General features: G+C 47.5%; 1 protein-coding gene across 2 annotated transcripts in view; it reads left to right on the top strand.

The window, feature by feature from the left end:
• Positions 1 to 19719, top strand: part of LOC144791046 (disintegrin and metalloproteinase domain-containing protein 9-like) — a 1785694-nt gene that overhangs the window by 1464211 nt on the left and 301764 nt on the right. Inside the window, exon 18 of one of the 2 annotated variants that reach the window (XM_078665682.1) lies at positions 6629 to 7478. The exons of the other annotated variant lie outside the window; for it this stretch is intronic. Coding sequence (XP_078521808.1) covers positions 6629 to 6970 — 342 coding nt within the window. The 3' untranslated portion in view covers positions 6971 to 7478. Of the gene's footprint in view, positions 1 to 6628; positions 7479 to 19719 lie in introns of those variants that run through there. 2 annotated transcript variants of the gene reach the window in all.

Here is a 19719-nt window from a genome sequence, read left to right on the forward strand (position 1 = left end):
CAATACTCTAAGTAGGGTTTCACTAGAGTGGAATACTTAAGACATCTCTGAGGGTAAGATTTCACCAGAGAAGGGACACCATAGAAGCATCTCGGGCGAATTCCCAAGGGACACAACAAAAAACTTCAAATACGGCTGCCGGCCTGAAGTGCAGGCTCGGTGTAAACACCAATCGTGCCCCGGACGACAATGATGGGAGTTATTTCTTGGCGCTGTGGGCACCAAACCTGCGTGTGAACTACTGTCAGGACCCAGCGCTGCAGTCTGATGTTGGAAAAGTAAACTTCCTGCAGCCTTCTATATCAGGACACCCAGGAGCCGCGGCGGCCAGTGCCATGGTGACTGGGCACGCTCTGAGCACCGTAAACATTGCAACATTTCTGGCCTCAACCAGTCGCTCACGGAGCTCTGCAGCTATGTATATTACTAAGATAGATGCACATGATTTTTGTTTCCTTCTTGAGTGAACGCCAGAAACCGCACTTTACTCCCTTTGTGACGCTGTTACCCCAGATGCCGAGCTACCGTAGACGTATACAGTTTGAAAAACTACCTACAAATGTAATATCTGATGATTATATTCCAAGCCAGCAACTCGTAAAGGCCAGTAGTGCTGGGGTAGCGTTGGTGACATTAGGACCCGTGATTGACACTTCTTTAGCCCTCTGTTGAAATGTATTCATAACAAGAAAATGTCCTGTTCTATCTCCAGCCCACAACCCCCACGTCTCTGTTCAAAATATTGTGTTGCTTTGTAATTCATATTGACGCGTCCAAAGTGCGCAGATATAAATTATTTTGAAAATCAGACATTTACTTTCCGCATTGTACTGTGGATGAATTAATAAAACGCGTCATGTCCCTGGCAAGCTGAGATGTACGGTATTAATAAAACAGTGTCGGTTTAAATGTATGGCTTATGAGGGACGTGTTTCAGTGTTGACTAAAGGCAGGGAAAGAAGGTGGGACCCACGGTGCATGGGGGCACAAGTGGGAGGAGCAGAGAAGGCAGGTGGAGGGCAGCGCTTGGTGAAAAGGGGGACACTGGATGGGAGGGGGGACATCAGCCAAGAATGGAACCCTAAGGAAATGAAGTATGCGACGGCTGGGAATACTGAGGAGGGTGGGGGGTGAAAAGGAAGAAATAAAGGGTGAGTCGCCGAAAAGGGGAAACTGTGTGAGCAAGCGGCGGAAGGAAGAGGGAGCGGGCAGTAAAAGAGATTAGAATGGACGAGGGGGCAGGACGGAGGGCACGGGGCAGAAGGAATCTGAAAGGAAAGAATGAAAAGCAAGAGGAAACAGAGGGCAATCAACAACTAGTAGGGGTGTTAAAGGGTGGCTTGGAAAAGAAGAGGAAAACGAAAGTGCAGGGGGGTGCGAACAAACAGGAGAAGGGTTGAACAGTGAAAAGAATAAATAAAGCAAAAAGGAGCGAATGTGGCGGATAGGAAAGGTGGGAGGAAGGAGGAATGGAAAATGGGAAATAAAAAAAGAAGGAAAGGGTGGGGGTATGAGGAAGAAGGGCATGGGGCAAGGGACTCAATGAGAACGGATGAAAGGGTGGAGGAAAGGTTGACGCGAGAGGGGGAAAGAAGAAAAATCAAGGAAGGCGGAGGGAAGGAAGAGAGATAAGATAGAAATTAGGAACGGCGGGAGAAATAGGGGGAGCGAGGGAAGAAGAGAGGAGTGCGCACAGAAGGAAGGCGCGTTAGTGGAGTTTGGGGAGGAAGGGAGGGCGGAAGCAGGGAAATAAAATAAGTGGATGAGTGAAAGACGGCGAGGCGACTAGAAGGCCGGGCCCGGCTTCCCTCTCACTAACGGCGCAATTAATCATTTTCGCAGAATTTCAATCCTCAGCACAAAAACACACATTCCACATTTTTCCTGTAAAAAAACGCAAATGACCCTTGAATAAATCCACAGTAAAAAAGAAGAAAAAAGCCAAAAGTCCGCAAACGTAAGTTGTTCGAAAGTCGCAACTTCCCCGCAGTCCGATGTCCTGATGTCGGATCCCAAGAGGGTGCGGCCGCTTCGGAGCGGTCACGCATTTCATCCTGAGTCGACGAGAGACGGAGCAGGCGCTCAGGAAGGGCGCTGGAGGCCGCGGGGGACGAGTGGAGGACGGCAGCCAGGGCGGGTGAAGGCAGGTCGGGGAAGGGACGGGCTGGAAACGCCCGGGACGCGGCCTTATATCGGCGCCATCCGCCTCTCTCCTCCTCCATCCCCACCTTTTAATTGATTTGTAATAATTAAGTTGCCTTTGCATCGATGTCTCTCGCTTGGAAAACAAGCATTAACAAGAAACAACGGCACAAAAGGGGGGCAGAGGCTTACCTAAAAGCCTCGGTAGACGCTGCTCAGAAAGCACAGCGTCCTGTAGGGATTCGGGGGCGTGCTCTCCCCTTCCCATTGGCTGGAAGGTAAAATTCCAGCCAATGGGAAGAGGAGAGGGCGTGACTTAAAAAAAGACACGGAAACGCCCCCGAATCGCGTTTTCACGGGGAGAAAGTGATTGACGCAGATGTCTTCCAATGGCTAGCCTCCATTTATGGAGCTAGCCAATGAGAGGCAGAGGCGGTGCCTACATCCCTACTAGAGACAATAGTTTTCGATCTGGGAGTGACACTGCGTGCCCCTCGCCAGGTCGAAACCTAAAAATGGTCAAACCCATGGCTATTGAATTTTAACAATGACATTTTATGAGTGTCAAGTAGCGACAAAATGGATATTGTTTAATTCTTTTTTAATCTGTTTTGTATAACATAATGCTTTTATATTGTTATGGTTTTAATTAACTAAACAATAAACATTTACTTACTTACTTACAAGCCTGCAAGATATTGTGCAGGTACATTAAGAGTGCGTCTTTAGTGCTCAGGGAACATGAAAGGGAGGTGCAAATTGTTTCTTCGCCTGGAGTATCACAGTTACAGTTTGTTTTATGCCCGCTGAGCTGTGGTGTATGTATCCGGGTCATGCTCACGACTGGCTTGGTGACTTGTTTCCGCTAAGGGTCTGTTTCCGTTCTCAGGGTCAGTTGGTCGAAGCTTAGGTGTTCTTAGCCTGGAGTTTCGCCACTCCTGTCCTTGTTTTGCGCAGTGTGGTCAACTGTCTGCTGCGCAGCTTGAATGTTTTAGGTGAATTATCCTAATCTGGAAAGAGATTGTGCAGTGTTGTTGGTAAAGCACAGGTCTGATACATCCCTTCAGCATCTGAGGTCGTTGCCTCTGCAGAGTGGGATTAGGAGGCGACGTCGATCGTTGGCGAGGTGGGGACACCATAACAGATGGAGCCAAGATTCTTGATGGTCATGGCATAGCCTGCAGGATGGGTTCCCATCCCTGCGGGCCCAAAGCGGGTTGAAATCGGCAATTGAAAGGACCAGCAGCGCCGTGTGGGTGATTTTGGTACGGGAGTAGGGGTGTAGGGGATATTTGAAATAAGGTTGAGCTTTCTCCTTTATGTAGGAGTCGTCCAAGGCTGTGAGGTGGGGCTTGTGTAGACGCCTTTCAATGTCTCTTTCGAATGAAACATGAGTGATTTGTGCATTTATTGCCCTTTTCCATGTTAGTGGGGAGATGCTTCGGTTGGCCAGTTTTGTTGTTTCGATCTTCAGGGTGCCTGTGGCTTGTAGCAGTAGTGAGTGCCATGGGGAGTGCACATCCACAAATATGGTTTGCAGTTGGGCTTTCAGGGACTGTGCTGGGGCGCTCAAAGTGCAGATGTAATATTTAATTATCTCCTTGACAGTGGAGATCATGGCTTGCCAGGCCCAGCTCCAGCCTCAACAAAGCCTGTCTTGCGTGCAGAGGGTAAGCACATACTATTCTGTGTGCCTGTATTTAGAAATGTGTGAGCCGCAGGCCTAGTTTCTCCAGAAGGCTTGATGACCATATGACACGGCAGCCACCAGATTGGCATGTAGGATGTTTAGCATTGGCTCAGCTGTTGGAGTATGTAGTTGGCGTTTTAAGCGCCTCGTGCTATGTATAACCTCAGCACCCTTTTACTTTAAGTGTTTAAGGTGGGCCCCTGGGGTTGCCCTTTCGACCAGACTCCCAGATAGTTGTACCTGGTACAGGTGGATATTTACCTTTCACCTATTTTCCATAGTGCAGATGTCTTTCTGGGGTGCTTGTCAGAGATCATTACCTTAGTTTTAGATTGGTTCACCTTGAATTTATTCACCATGTTATACGTATTGAGAGCATTAAGGGCTCTCTGTAGGCCTGTTTTTGTTTAATCCATAATAATGATGTTGTATGTGTACTGTAATGTTTGTAGTCATAAGCTCGATAGTCTTGGTGTGATTAGACTTGCATCTTCCAGATGTTTTGGCAAATCGGCGTATAAAGATTGAAGAATAGTGGGGCCAACACGCAGCCTTCTTTAAGCCATTGTTTGAAGAAATCCTTTTGGTTGCTATTGTGGCATTGGTTTTGACCCTGACCCATATCCTCTGATGCAATGGCATTAGGGATGCCAGGATTTGAGTGGGTATACCCAAGGAGCTTAGTTTGGACCATAGAATTCCCCAGTTGATTCTGTCAAATGTAGGGCTATATTCCACAAAACAGCAGAACAGTTGTGGTTGTGTTGCATTTGTCTCTCCTCAATAGGTAGGCCAACGCAAATATATTGTCTCTGGTTGAACAATCTGATCTGAATCTTGACTGGGTGCAGGGGAGAATGATGTTTTTGGCTACCCAGTTTTTCAGTTCGCCCAGTAAGATGCGAGCATAAGCTTTGGCTTCAATTTCCAATAGGGCTATCAGCCGATAGTTGGTTGGGTTCGTTTGATCACCCTTTTTGTGGATTGGGAAAAGGATAGATCCTTGCCATGATGGCCGGATTGCTGCTGTGAGAAAGGCATAGTTAAAGAGCGCATGAGAAACCCTGTCCAAAATGTTTGGGCCAATTTAAACACCCCTACTGGTATTCTGTTGGGTCCTGGCGCTCCGTAGTTTCGTAGTTGTTTAATGATTTTATTACTGCAGCTTCTGGGATTTCAAAGTCTTGCGTGACCGGGAGATTAATTGCCAATGTGAGACACTTGGTTTGTGTTTCAATTGTCTCACCACTGTAGAGTTGTTTAACATAGTTGACCCATAGGCTGTCTGCTACTCCATTCTCCTTGGACTGGCTGTGGTTACTAAGTTGGTTGATCTGCTTCGAGAATAAGGCAGTGTTCTTTCCTTTAAAGAGAATTTTCTTTTGCCATTGTACTTCTATCTGTTGGGTATGTTGCTCCCAAGCTTTTTTTCTTTTAGTCATCTCGAAGGGCAATAAGACTGTGGCCCTGGGTTGAATTCATTCATCTCCTCCTTGCCTTTAAGGCTTTTTGGAGATTCCACTTTTATTGCCGATATTTTCTTGTCTTCATGATACTGGGAGCCAGTTGAGTCTGCCACTGTCGTTTGTGGGCAGCCGGGGTGCGCTTCAGTGCCAGTTGTAGATCGACTAAAATGTCGACCCAATGTTCCAGGAGTTACTCCGCACTTACTGGCACATGCATCAACATTTCAATTTGCGATTCTTTATTTGCGAAAAATAAGGAATCGCAAATAAAGAATCGCAAAATGAAATTCATCATGATTTTTGCATTTTTTTTGCGAATCGGTAAAAATCGCAATTTTTACCGATTCGCACGGTTTCTGCGATTTCTTGTTTGCGAATTCGCAATTTGCGAATTCGCAAATTGCTGCATAACAATGACATCACACCCAGGAAACCAGGAGACTAATTACACACACCTGTACCCATTTTTTAACTAGAGGAGTGGCAGTTGGCAGTTGGAGCTCTGCTTGTAGCAACTGGAGCAGTGTGTTTGTCTGCAGCAGAAGGGGAAATGGCCTCAGAAAATGCTGGAGAAGACCTGCAGACCAGGAAAAGAAAAATTAAATTTAGTGACCAGGAGCTGGAAATACTGATTGAGGAGGTCACTATGAGGCAGGACCAGCTTTTTGGGAGGCAATCTTTGAAGGTGCCTGAGGCAGTAAAGAGAAAGCTGTGGCTTGCTATACAAGCCAAAGTGAATGCTGTGGGGGTGGCCCACCGTGAAATTAATAATTTACAAAAACGCTGGTATGACCTGCGCAGTCGTGCAAAGGAAAGAATTGCAAACCGGATTAAGGCTGCAAAAAAGACTGGTGGAGGAACACCCAGGGATAGACCTAATACCCCCCTTGTGGACATGGTGGAAGGAACCCTTGCAACTGAAGCAGTAATTGGAGTCATAGAAATTGACACCCCAGAGCATGCTGGCCCATCTAAAGGTAAGAATTCATACATGTTTTTGTTTTTAAAATGTGAGTGAAAGAGACCTCTAATGATGTCCTTGCTGCTTAGTAAAAATCCCTCTCATGTACTACCTTATGTTTTGAATGAAGCAGTACATATCAACACTTTTAATGAAAGGAGCAATGCATCATGGGATGTGTAGTCCATGTACCATTACAGTTTGAAATAGTTAGACAATGAGTACTTAAATGAAAATAACACATCAACACTGTTAGAATAGGAGACTAGCCATGCTACATGTGCTTTTTATTTGAAATGTACTTCAGTTCATGCTGCAAAAAGTGCAAAATTTAAAAGTAACATACTGTTTGCACTATTTTAATCACAGATGCAGAACAGGACACTAATACAAATGAATGGGCCGAGTTACATACTCAGGAATGTAAAAACACAAATGAATCAAATTCAGCCACTTCTTCACCCACTACTCAGCCAAGAAGTCAAAGAAACAGAGTGCGCCAACTGCAGCAGTCTGAGAGTGATGAAGAACCAAATGTCCATGTCCAAGAACGACAGACTGCTCAAACACCAGCAACCCTACACACAGCAGAGCAGGCGGAATAGGATACAACAGTTTTATAGGCGCAGGGCACGTCCATCACAAAATAGACCAGCAGTAGAAGATGACAGCCAGCCCAGCGCCTACAAGGCAAAGACATACGTGTTATGAAGAGCAAACTTGTTCACATCAGTCATGATATTGGTGCTATACACAACAGTCTGAAGCGCATGAGAAATGTAATTGAGAAAGCTCATACAGCATCATCTGAGAAACTTGACCGTATGGCAACAGCAATGGAAACACTGTGTACAGCAATACAGGCTCAGCAAGTAGGAAGTGCCAGTAGGCATAATAGGGCAATGACCCGCATGCAGGGGTACACCAGGGCAATGAATCGTCTTTCCAGCACTACTGCTCAGCTAACCAAGCATACAGTTGCCATGCAAATGGAGATGACACAATGTTGTGGAGATATTGCAAGAAGAATGATGACACTCAAGAATGTTGTTGATATAATGCAAAATGATAAAGCAACTGGAAACCTACTACATGTTGGGGATAGTGATGGATGCGCAAATATCAGTAGCCTACTTGCTGGGTCAACAATGGGAGAGGGGGGACCGGGAGCTTGATGAGGTCCAGTGTCCGTGCTCCTGAATGACTCGTTATATCAAAAATGGACACAGTTCCATGACCAGAGGGTGCGTGAATGTCACCCACTGTATAGATACAGAAAGAGAGAGAGTAAAGGGTAGAGAAAAGTCGGAAGGAGAAGAGTGAAAAGAGGTAGATACTGTTCCCCGGTCTCAAAGATACACTCCCGAAGGGGAAGATCAAATCTTGCCTCTCTTTCGCCCTCACACACCCCAAAGGATGTCATGCTTCATCATCGGGCTTTTCTTGCTCCTCGTCAGACCGGCGCTGCAATGTCCGACGGGCCCCCGAAGGGTCTCTTTGGCGGAGATCTTTTAAAGAGAAAACGCCGTATGGTGCATGCAGGTGTGAGGGCTCAGTTTGTAAATGGGAGTGTTTCTTTTGAATAGAAGGGTGCGTGCTAGTGAGTTAAAAATACCTAAGGGCATCCAAACTGGAATATTTTTTATTAATGTGGTGTCCTTGGTATAATAAAAAACCAACAGGTTAGTGTGTCACGTGAGGTTACAATGTGCCAATGTGACAGGTCAAAAGGTCGACATGTTTCACGCCTATGTGTCAGGCAGATCGGTGGCGTTTCTTCAAGACCTAAAAAGTGAAAAGCACCTCTTAATTAAAATGGGGAGGGTACACATACAGAAGGATGTCCATTAGTCGTCTTGTTACTAATGGTGCAGTGTCCTAGAGTGAATCTTAGGGTGTGCAACACGATCTCCGTAGGTAGATGCTGATGTATGTGCCTAGAAGGGAGGGGGGGAGAGAAGAAATAAGACAAAAAAGACAAAAAAGAAGGCAGGAAGACGTTGAAAAACTCGTGATGTGTGGTCCCTGGGCAATGGGACCGGGTCGAGAGTCACCGTTACTGCACACAGACATATTAACAATGTTGACAGTATTTACAGTCGTAACATTCAATGACTTCAAGGATCGTCAAAACGAGCCAAAGTCGTGTGTTGAGGATAGACACATGCGTCGATCAAGGTAGGGCAGAAGGGATCGCGTCTCAGAGAGAAGCACGTTCTACTTCAACCTCCTACGGCAGCGCACGTGTCGTCCAGAATTGCCACGGCCATGGTTCTTAAGGTGCCACGTAACACAATCGTGCCTTAAAATCGCGTGTCCGGCGTGATAAGCCCGGAACAGCAGTCACTCGCATTTGAGGATTACTGATACCCGGGCGGTGCCGGTACACGCATACTGCCCAGCACGATGTGTGCCTCTAACGTATAGACTCGGACTCTAGTGTGCCGTGAGGAAAATAATCATAGCCCACTCACTGATTCTTACATTCTCGCATGCTCACCCTCTATTCCAGGCCAGGTGCCTGAAGCTATGCTGCGCTGGTCGTATGAGTATCCGGAAATACTAAGGAGAGAGGGAGGCGGAGTATAATTAGCATAGGTCAGAGCCCCATGTGTGGCTAGAAATGACTTTATCGTGTGCTCGTGTTCCCCTAAAGGGAAGAAGGTACTCATGGTTATGTCGGAATGCTCTTGCTTCCGCACCTACCCCTTCCAGCGGCTGCCTTGAAATGCCGAGTGGTCGTCCCTCTACAAGTACGCTGCCGATCACAAGGCGTAGGGCGTGGTGCACTTCACTTCCTGGTTTGCGCTGTAAGGTCTGCGCATGCGCGAGGAAGCAGTGTACAATGGTAGCATGCACCGGGGGAGTGAGTGCAAGATAGAGCATGCGTACTAGGTGCCGTGCTCGGAGTATGGGAGATGGCAGCTACTGAACCGGGGGAGTCAGTCAATGTATTGGCAACAGTGAAATGCACGTTAGGTAGGCTCGCATGTTAGGTAGCATCGCAGGTTGTGGTATGGTTGTGTCGATTGTAATTGTGCATTATATTTGTTGGTAATGAGTGATGGAGAGTGCAGAGTCCATCCTATTAAACGTTAAAGGACCAACCCATGTGACAGGTGGGTGTATGGATATTCACTCAGATTGGGCCATGTTGCAGTGAGGCCTGGGCGGGCACCACTCATAGTTCCGCCCAGGGTATATCATCATTCAGGCCTTGTTCATGTGTCTTGAGGCGGAACACCCATCGCTGTTCCTGGCGTAGTAATGCCCGTGGGTCCCAACTTGCTTTAGATTCTAGGACTGTCCACATCATGTCATCGCAGTCATGTTTACGTTCCAGGAAGTGATTAGTCAGTTTGGTCGCTGTCCTTCCTCGTCTGATCGTGCTCTTATGCTCGCTGATGCGAGTCTTAATCTGCCGTGATGTCATTCCGACATATTTCAGGTCGCAGGGGTAAGTAATGAGGTAAACGCAGTTTCTTGAGTTACAATTAGTGTGGGTGCGTTGTTCCCATGTGAAATTGTCCAGGTGTAGTGTTTTGGTGGGTTTTGTTGTGGAGCTTGCGTGACAGTTCCCACAGGGGTAGTGCCCCATAACTCGTGGTAAATTCCAGAGTGTATTGTCTACATTAGTTCTGATCCTTTCGCGGGGCGGGTATGGACTAGGGTATCACGGAGGTTGGTGGTCCTTTTAAAGGCAAAGCGTGGTGGCGCTAACTCGAGTGTGTCGCTGTTCAGAATTTTCCAGTTACGCCTGATTACGTTCTTCACTTTATTCGATAGAGGTGTGAAAGTGGTTACACAGGTGAGAGACTGATTTTCTTCCCTTACTTTTTCCTCCAGTAGGGCTTGTCTATTGTTGTTTTTCGCCCTTTTTCGTGCTTTTGCTACTGTCTTGACGGGATAGTGTCTGTCCCTCAAGTTTTTTTCTAGGCGCTCCGCCTCGGTCTCATAGTCCTGAATGGTAGAGCAGTTCCTTCTGATCCGTAGGAACTGCCCATATGGTAGGTTTTCCCGTAGGGCTTTAGGATGGTGGCTCCGGTCGTCGAGCAGGCTATTGCGGTCTGTGCTTTTTTTGTGTAGTGTAGTTCTCAGTACTCCTTCTTCCAAAATAATTCTGAGATCTAGAAAAGGGATGTCTGAGTGGCTCATAGTACACGTGAAGTGCAGATGTTCATCTAGACCATTGATCCATCTCAGGAATTCAGTGCAAGTGTCCGCAGAGCCCTTCCATAGGATCAGTACGTTGTCTATATATCTCTTCCAAGTTATTAAGTTCTCCTGATATGGATTATCGATAGAGAAGATGTTTCTTGATTCAAAGGATGACATATAGAGTCCCGCTAGGCTCGGCGCAAAAGCACTCCCCATACTGGTCCCCTGCACTTGATGGTATATAGAGGTGTCGTACTTAAGAAATTGTTTTTTAGTGCTAGGGTGATCAGGTCAAGTATGAAGGTGGCGGGCGTATCTGACTGGAGGTCAGTTTCTCTCAGGAGTTTACCCACTACCTCTATCGTTGCGTCCTGTGGAATGTTTGTGTAAAGTGCCTCCACGTCTAATGTGACAAGGAGGTCGATCGGTTCGGTATTTTCCTCATTGATAGTATTTATGAGGGTTCAAGACTTCCCGTGTGTCTTTCAAGTATGCCGGGGTTGACTGTACGAGTGGGCGCAAAAAGTGGTCACTGAATTGGCTGAGGGGTTCCAGTAAAGAGTTAATGCCTGAGACAATGGGGCGTCCCGGGGGGGGGCGGACATCTTTGTGGATCTTGGGAAGGACGTAGAAATATGGCATGGTGGGATTTTCATTTATCAGGTAATTTGCCTCCTGTAGGAGATTCACCCTTCTGTATTTGCTTCATTTACTATGATGCGGATCCTTGTAGTCAGTGGGTCTGTGGGATCAGTTTTCATCTTTTCGTAATATCTTGTATTACTCAATTGTTTTATACATTCGTTGTCGTAATCCTCTTTGTCAAGGAGGACTGTGGCGCCCTCCTTGTCCGCTGGTTTTATGATATTCGTTTCATCAGCTTGCAATGATGCCACACCTCGTTCGATTGCTTTGGGTGTGTTGTTGAAAGTCCTGCCCTGTGACAGGTTGTTAATTTCCTTGAGGACCGCTTTCTCGAATGTCACTACCTCACTGGGGACCATAGAGGTAGAAGGCGTGAATTTGGACGGATGGCGAAGGCCGGAGTCAGTTCTTTCTGGGGTCAGTTTTCCTTGGAAGAAGGCCTGTAATCGGATTTTCCTGAAAAGGGATTGGAGTTCCTGGTTCATCCTGAACTTGTCTTCCTTAGGAGTCGGGACAAAACCCAGTCCTAGTTCCAGGGCCGCAGTTTCTTCTTCAGTAATGATTCTCTTGGATAAATTCACCACTAGGGTTTTTGGTGTGTCATACTCCGGGTTTGTCTCTGTGGTTGGCCTCCGTTCTGCCAATGCACTTGTTTATGCCCTCTTCTTCTTCCTCTGCCTCGCCCCCTGCCTTTGTATTGAAAAGGAGGTGGTGGGTTGTGGAAGGAGGGGGGATTAAAAAAGCCTTGCTGGGGGAAACCCTGTTGCGCATACCCCTGTTGGTAGCCTTGGGGTGGACCTTGTATACCAGGGTACCACATTACTCCTTGTGGGGGGTAGGGTGTGGAAGGGTATCCGTACATGGGAGGCGGTACGGCCGGCGGGGTAGGGAGAATGCCTGCCCCATCCCGATTTTGTCCCCAGCTTCTATCACTCGAGTTGCTGTAGGTCGTCCTCCCTGAAGTGTTAGAGAGACCGAGCCGTCATCAGAGCTAGTATCAGGATCCGTGGTTTGGTACCCTTCTTTGCTGTATGGGTAAACTCTCTCTCGATCGAATTTCTTGACATCCTTCTGTAATTTCGATATCTTCTGTTGAAGTAGGTAGTCCCGGTGGTCATTGATTTCACTGTTTATTTCTGCAAGGCGTGTCTTGAATGCTGCTATACTGATTCCGGTTTTCAGACCATCCTCGGATATTTTGATCTTTATAATCAGGGCCTCGGAAATCCTTCTTGCTGTGCTGATTATTAGGATCAGCCAGTCTCGGGTACATTTCCACGCGATCTGGCTCCACTCTTTTCGGAAGAGCGGGTCGTCAAGGAAAATCCGTGGGGCGGTTCGGACGATCAGGCCGTTAGGTGCCGCATTTGCTCGCAGGTATTCTGTCATCACCTGTCCGTGTAGTGCTGCCTTCACTAGGGTTTTCTTTAGCGCAGTCAGAGAGTTCCAATCACCTTGGGTGCTGGTTCCGGCCATGTTTCCATCTGTATCAAGGATGGAGGGTGTCCTGAGGATTTCGGAGACTATGTCATCGCCATAGGCTAAGCCCAGGCTATCCTCCGTGTTGGTGGTCGTCATGTCAACTGTCAATGTCTGTGTTAGAAAGGGAAGCTAAATAAAGAAATAGGAAGAAAAGGGGAGATGATAGAAGGTCCCTCGGCTGGGCCGCCGTGCAAAAATTGGGTCAACAATGGGAGAGGAGGGGACCGGGAGCTTGATGAGGTCCAGTGTCCGTGCTCCTGAATGACTCGTTATATCAAAAATGGACACAGTTCCATGATCAGAGGGTGCGTGAATGTCACCCACTGTATAGATACAGAAAGAGAGAGAGTAAAGGGTAGAGAAAAGTCGGAAGGAGAAGAGTGAAAAGAGGTAGATACTGTTCCCCGGTCTCAAGCATACACTCCCGAAGGGGAAGATCAAATCTTGCCTCTCTTTCGCCATCACACACCCCGAAGGATGTCATGCTTCATCATCGGGCTTTTTTTGCTCCTCGTCAGACCGGCGCTGCAATGTCCGACGGGCCCCCGAAGGGTCTCTTTGGCAGAGATCTTTTAAAGAGAAAACGCCGTATGGTGCATGCAGGTGTGAGGGCTCAGTTTGTAAATGGGAGTGTTTCTCTTGAATAGAAGGGTGCATGCTAGTGAGTTAAAAATACCTAAGGGCATCCAAACTGGGATATTTTTATTAATGTGGTGTCCTTGGTATAATAAAAAACCAACAGGTTAGTGTGTCACGTGAGGTTACAATGTGCCAATGTGACAGGTCAAAAGGTCGACATGTTTCACGCCTATGTGTCAGGCAGATCGGTGGCGTTTCTTCAGGACCTAAAAAGTGAAAAGCACCTCTAATTAAAATGGGGAGGGTACACATACAGAAGGATGTCCATTAGTCGTCTTGTTGCTAATGGTGCAGTGTCCTAGAGTGAATCTTAGGGTGTGCAACAGGATCTCCGTAGGTAGATGCTGATGTATGTGCCTGGAGGGGGGGGGGAGAAATAAGACAAAAAAGACAAAAAAGAAGGCAAGAAGACGGTGAAAAACTCGTGATGTGTGGTCCCTGGGCAATGGGACCGGGTCGAGAGTCACCGTTACTGCACACAGACATATTAACAATGTTGAGAGTATTTACAGTCGTAACATTCAATGACTTCAAGGATCGCCAAAACGAGCCAAAATCGTGTGTTGAGGATAGACACATGCGTCGATCAAGGTAGGGCAGAAGGGATCGCGTCTCAGAGAGAAGCATGTCCTACTTCAACCTCCTACGGCGGCGCCCGTGTCGTCCAGCATTGCCACGGCCATGGTTCTTAAGGTGCCACGTAACACAATCGTGACTTAAAATCGCGTGTCCGGCATGATAAGCCCGGAACAGCAGTCACTCGCATTTGAGGATTACTGATACCCGGGCGGTGCCGGTACACGCGTACTGCCCAGCACGATGTGTGCCTCTAACGTATAGACTCGGACTCTAGTGTGCCGTGAGGAAAATAATCATAGCCCACTCACTGATTCTTACATTCTCGCATGCTCACCCTCTATTCCAGGCCAGGTGCCTGAAGCTATGCTGCGCTGGTCGTATGAGTTTCCGGAAATACTAAGGAGAGAGGGAGGCGGAGTATAATCAGCATAGGTCAGAGCCCCATGTGTGGCTAGAAATGACTTTATCGTGTGCTCGTGTTCCCCTAAAGGGAAGAAGGTACTCACGGTTATGTCGGAATGCTCTTGCTTCCGCACCTACCCCTTCCAGCGGCTGCCTTGAAATGCCGAGTGGTCGTCCCTCTACAAGTACGCTGCCGATCACAAGGCGTAGGGCGTGGTGCACTTCACTTCCTGGTTTGCGCTGTAAGGTCTGCGCATGCGCGAGGAAGCAGTGTACGATGGTAGCATGCACCGGGGGAGTGAGTGCAAGGTAGAGCATGCGTACTAGTTGCCGTGCTCGGAGTATGGGAGATGGCAGCTACTGAACCGGGGGAGTCAGTCAATGTATTGGCAACAGTGAAATGCACGTTAGGTAGGCTCGCATGTTAGGTAGCATCGCAGGTTGTGGTATGGTTGTGTTGATTGTAATTGTGCATTATATGTGTTGGCAATGAGTGATGGAGAGTGCACAGTTCCTCCTATTAAACGTTAAAGGACCAACCCATGTGACAGGTGGGTGTATGGATATTCACTCAGATTGGGCCATGTTGCAGTGAGGCCTGGGCGGGCACCACTCATAGTTCCGCCCAGGGTATATCATCATTCAGGCCTTGTTCATGTGTCTTGAGGCGGAACACCCATCGCTGTTCCTGGCGTAGTAATGCCCGTGGGTCCCAACTTGCTTTAGATTCTAGGACTGTCCACATCATGTCATCGCAGTCATGTTTACGTTCCAGGAAGTGATTAGTCAATTTGGTCGCTGTCCTTCCTCGTCTGATCGTGCTCTTATGCTCGCTGATGTGAGTCTTAATCTGCCGTGATGTCATTCCGACATATTTCAGGTCGCAGGGGCAAGTAATGAGGTAAACGCAGTTTCTTGAGTTACAATTAGTGTGGGTGCGTTGTTCCCATGTGAAATTGCCAAGGTGTAGTGTTTTGGTGGGTTTTGTTGTGGAGCATGCGTGACAGTTCCCACAGCGGTAGTGCCCCATAACTCGTGGTAAATTCCAGAGTGTATTGTCTACATTAGTTCTGATCCTTTCGCGGGGGTGGGTATGGACTAGGGTATCACGGAGGTTGGTGGTCCTTTTAAAGGCAAAGCGTGGTGGCGCTAACTCGAGTGTGTCGCTGTTCAGAATTTTCCAGTTCCGCCTGATTACGAGCTTCACTTTATTCGATAGAGGTGTGAAAGTGGTAACACAGGTGAGAGACTGATTTTCTTCCCTTACTTTTTCCTCCAGTAGGGCTTGTCTATTGTTGTTTTTTGCCCTTTTCCGTGCTTTTGCTACTGTCTTGACGGGATATTGTCTGTCCCTCAAGTTTTTTTCTAGGCGCTCCCGCCTCGGTCTCGTAGTCCTGAATGTTAGAGCAGTTCCTTCTGATCCGTAGGAACTGCCCAAATGGTAGGTTTTCCCGTAGGGCTTTAGGATGGTGGCTCCGGTAGTCGAGCAGGCTATTGCGGTCTGTGCTTTTTTTGTGTAGTGTGGTTCTCAGTACTCCTTCTTCCAAAATAATTCTGAGATCTAGAAAAGGGATGTCTGAGTGGCTCATAGTACACGTGAAGTGCAGATGTTCATCTAGACCATTGATCCATCTCAGGAATTCAGTGCAAGTGTCCTCAGAGCCCTTCCATAGGATCAGTACGTCGTCTATTTATCTCTTCCAAGTTATTAAGTTCTCCTGATATGGATTATCGATAGAGAAGATGTTTCTTGATTCAAAGGATGACATATAGAGTCCCGCTAGGCTCGGCGCAAAAGTACTCCCCATACTGGTCCCTGCACTTGATGGTATATAGAGGTGTCGTACTTAAAGAAATTGTTTTTTAGTGCTAGGGTGATCAGGTCCAGTATGAAGGTGGCGGGCGTATCTGACTGGAGGTCAGTTTCTCTCAGGAGTTTACCCACTACCTCTATCGTTGCGTCCTGTGGAATGTTTGTGTAAAGTGCCTCCACGTCTAATGTGACAAGGAGGTCAATCGGTTCGGTATTTTCCTCATTGATAGTATTTATGAGGTTCAAGACTTCCCGTGTGCCTTCATGCACCATACGGCGTTTTTTCTTTAAAAGATCTCCGCCAAAGAGACCCTTTGGGGGCCCGTCGGACATTGCAGCGCCGGTCTGACGAGGAGCAAAAAAAGCCAGATGATGAAGCATGACATCCTTCGGGGTGTGTGGGGGCGAAAGAGAGGCAAGATTCGATCTTCCCCTTCGGGAGTGTATCCTTGAGACCGGGGAGCAGTATCTACCTCTTTTCACTCTTCTCCTTCCGACTTTTCTCTACCCTTTACTCTCTCTCTTTCTGTATCTATACAGTGGGTGACATTCACGCACCCTCTGGTCATGGAACTGTGTCCATTTTTGATATAAGTAGCCTACTTGCACCTGCTTTACCTGGTGGACGCCGTAGCTCCAGAAAGCAAGATATTGCAAGCAGCATAACCAAGGGCGATGGGAGAATTACAGGCAAGGCATTAGGGGTGTGAAGCCGCAAAAAGTAGTATGTAACTTCAGAAAGTACATTGCTGAGATTTGGAGGACGTCTGAAGATAAAAGCATTGCTATGACTGAAAAACGTAATTGCCAAATAATTTACTGTCAGAACAATGCATGCAGTAAGATTTCCTGAGTACCCTGAGTCCTTGATAAAGACTTAAAAATAAATTGATTAAAGTTATGCACAAGATTGTGTTGTGTGGTTCTTACCTCTGTTAAAAGTAATGTTTTGTTTTTTTAAACATCTTTTTATTGAGAAAAAACAAAGAAAGCCAATAACAGGTGTCTTACATTGCGGAATGAAAGGATAAGAAATATACATACAGGGCATAATGGACGGAGAACTACCAATGATAGCCAACTCACAAACTACATTGGGTATGCGGCCGTATGACATTCAGGATAATCAAACAAATGCCAACCACCAACCCCACCTCCCCAGGAAACAGGATAAACATTGAAAAGCAGCCACGAGAATCAGGGAGGGGGGCGCAGCAGTATAAAGGTACGAGACTACAGCCGCATCCCGAATACAAGAATGGATGACGCAACAGTTAGCTAATTTGTGCAAATAATACCGCCTCCAGAACCCAGCCACCCACAACACAAGTTTGCGCCTCAGTAAGACCACCTATATCAGGATTCTGAAGGATTTCAAACATATAAACTAAAAACACAAACAACACGAACACCCCTCCCCCCACCCTGCGCCCCTGCATATGGCTTGCGCCTATCCCCAACTAGCAGTGTGCCTGTCGCCCCATCTAACTAAGTACTAAAAGTAGAAAAAGTGGGGGAGGACACCTCAGTACGGGCCCCCGGTCCCCCCTCCCCTCCGCCAGAACCAAGAATCCCCCAGGATAAAACCCACAACTCTATTAAGAAGCAATATAAAACGAGACAGGGAGACGGTAAACACCACCCAACCTCCCGTAAATACAATGGTAGCGAATCCCACATCAGCAAGCCCACGGTGTCAAGCCCAAACAATCAGTCTCATCCTTGACCCTTCCGATCCGTCGTGCGAGCCCCTTCCGGGCGGACTGTCGCCTCCGCAGGATAGTCAAAATGCAGAAACAGTTCGGTAAAGTTCCTTCCGAGGCGAGGCAAAGTTTTAAAGTCACTGGGAACTCCATCGACATCGACGACTTCCCTCCCCGCCATGAGCTCCCGATGTCGTTGTCTCCGCGATCGTAGTAAAGGTGTCGGAGAGGGGAAAAACGCTGTTTCATCCCATAGACAGTTCCCACCAAGAGTATCCGGAAAGGAGGCACCAATTAATCCGCACACAGTAAGCAATGATGGTGGGCTTGGCAATCCTTAAAAAGCGCAGAGTTCGCGGTCGTCGGCCATCACACTGACATGAAGCTCCGACACCCCTCGTGGCACAGGGCCCACTTCCGTTGCGAGGACCACCGTGGGTAGCATTAGTCGATCAGGATCTTGCAATGGAGCAGGGTCCGGTCCCTCATGCCCATGTCCGCAGGTAACCGCTATCATTTTGTGGACTAGGGACTCCACATGGGAATGTAGTGCCCCAATAGCTGCAAGTACAGTCCGCCCACCACATTTCGTTCCGAGTCGACCATAATCACGTCCCCCAGAGGCCCGGTCATACCCGGGGGAGCCGGCAAAATTGGAACGGGCTGTCACGGAGGGAGTACCAAGGCCACAATCCACGCTCCGCTACCGCAAGCGAAGACCCCGACCCAGCGAACACCGGCGGCGGCAAACCGGGTCTCCAGGTCAGGGACCTCCGCCCACAGCCGCAATCGTGCCTCGTCAACCCTCCGTCGATTTTAGGCCAGGCCGGACAACCGCTGTCAAAATCGGGCATAGAAAGTTCTCCACAGCCAAAGACCGGACCCTGTCGATCACCCACGGCCAATGTTGTTCAACTGGAACCCGGCTGGGCCAGTACTCGAGTCCCCGGCTCACAAGCTGGTGTAGGCCCCAAACTGTAACTCAACATAACTCCCTCCACCAAGCCGGTAAAAGTCCCTGGATCGCACCAAAGTACAGCACAGCAGTACACACGCCCGGAGGCAGGGTGTAAATTCAGGATTAGTAGCAGGATCATCCAGCGGGAGACAGAGGTCGGCGGAGCCGGGAGCCTAAGCGGCCATCTTGGTTGCTAGCGTAGCTCCTCCTCGTTAAAAGTAATGTTGAGTTATCTCTGCCCTTCTTCTTCTCCCCTCTGCTGCGTCTGGTCCATGTAATCTTGGTTGGGGTTGTTGAGGCTGGTTGTCAATGTGAGGTAGAACATCCCCAACCTCCAGTTCTAGGCCTCTCCTAGTGGCTAAGTTGTGCAACATGGCACATGTTGCAACTATTTTACAGCAATTATCTGGACTATATTGTAATGCTCCGCCTGTCTTATGTAGTATGCGAAACCTAGATTTCAGAACACCAAATGTTCTCTCTATTACATTGCATTCTTAATTTGCGAATTTCTAATGGAGAATTGCAAAATAAGAATGTCTTTCCATTCATTCCTATGGGCCTCTAGGCCCATAGGAATGGATGGGGAGGTATTCCCTAATTGCGATTCTCAATTAGAGAATCGCAATTAAGGAATTTTAAGAAATCACAATTTTTTTAGCAATTTCTTGATGCATTGCAGTTTTAACAGTTCTGGACTTATGCCAGCTTCAGCAAGCACACTCCAGAGTTTTGGCCGTGGAACTAAATCAAAAGCTGATTTTAAGTCAACAAATACAGCATAAAGAGGGCCATTGATCAAGATCAGTAGAGCGCTATAAAATAGAAAACCTGGTCAATTGAGCTAGTCAGGGGGCGAAACCCAGCTTGATATGGAGACAAAATATCTTTTTCAAAGTCAAAGTCAAAAAGATTTTATTTGTGTTGGTACTCAACCGAGGACCACAAATATACATGAGATAATAGAATAACATTACGTAAGATAAGTACAACAATAATCAATATAAAGCTAACATGGATTTAAAAAATTTGTACAAATTATAGCATACAAATTCATTCGGGGGATTTATAGCCATTGTTA

This window comes from Lissotriton helveticus, chromosome 11, assembly GCF_964261635.1.
Source record: "Lissotriton helveticus chromosome 11, aLisHel1.1, whole genome shotgun sequence".
Lineage (NCBI taxonomy): Eukaryota > Metazoa > Chordata > Amphibia > Caudata > Salamandridae > Lissotriton > Lissotriton helveticus.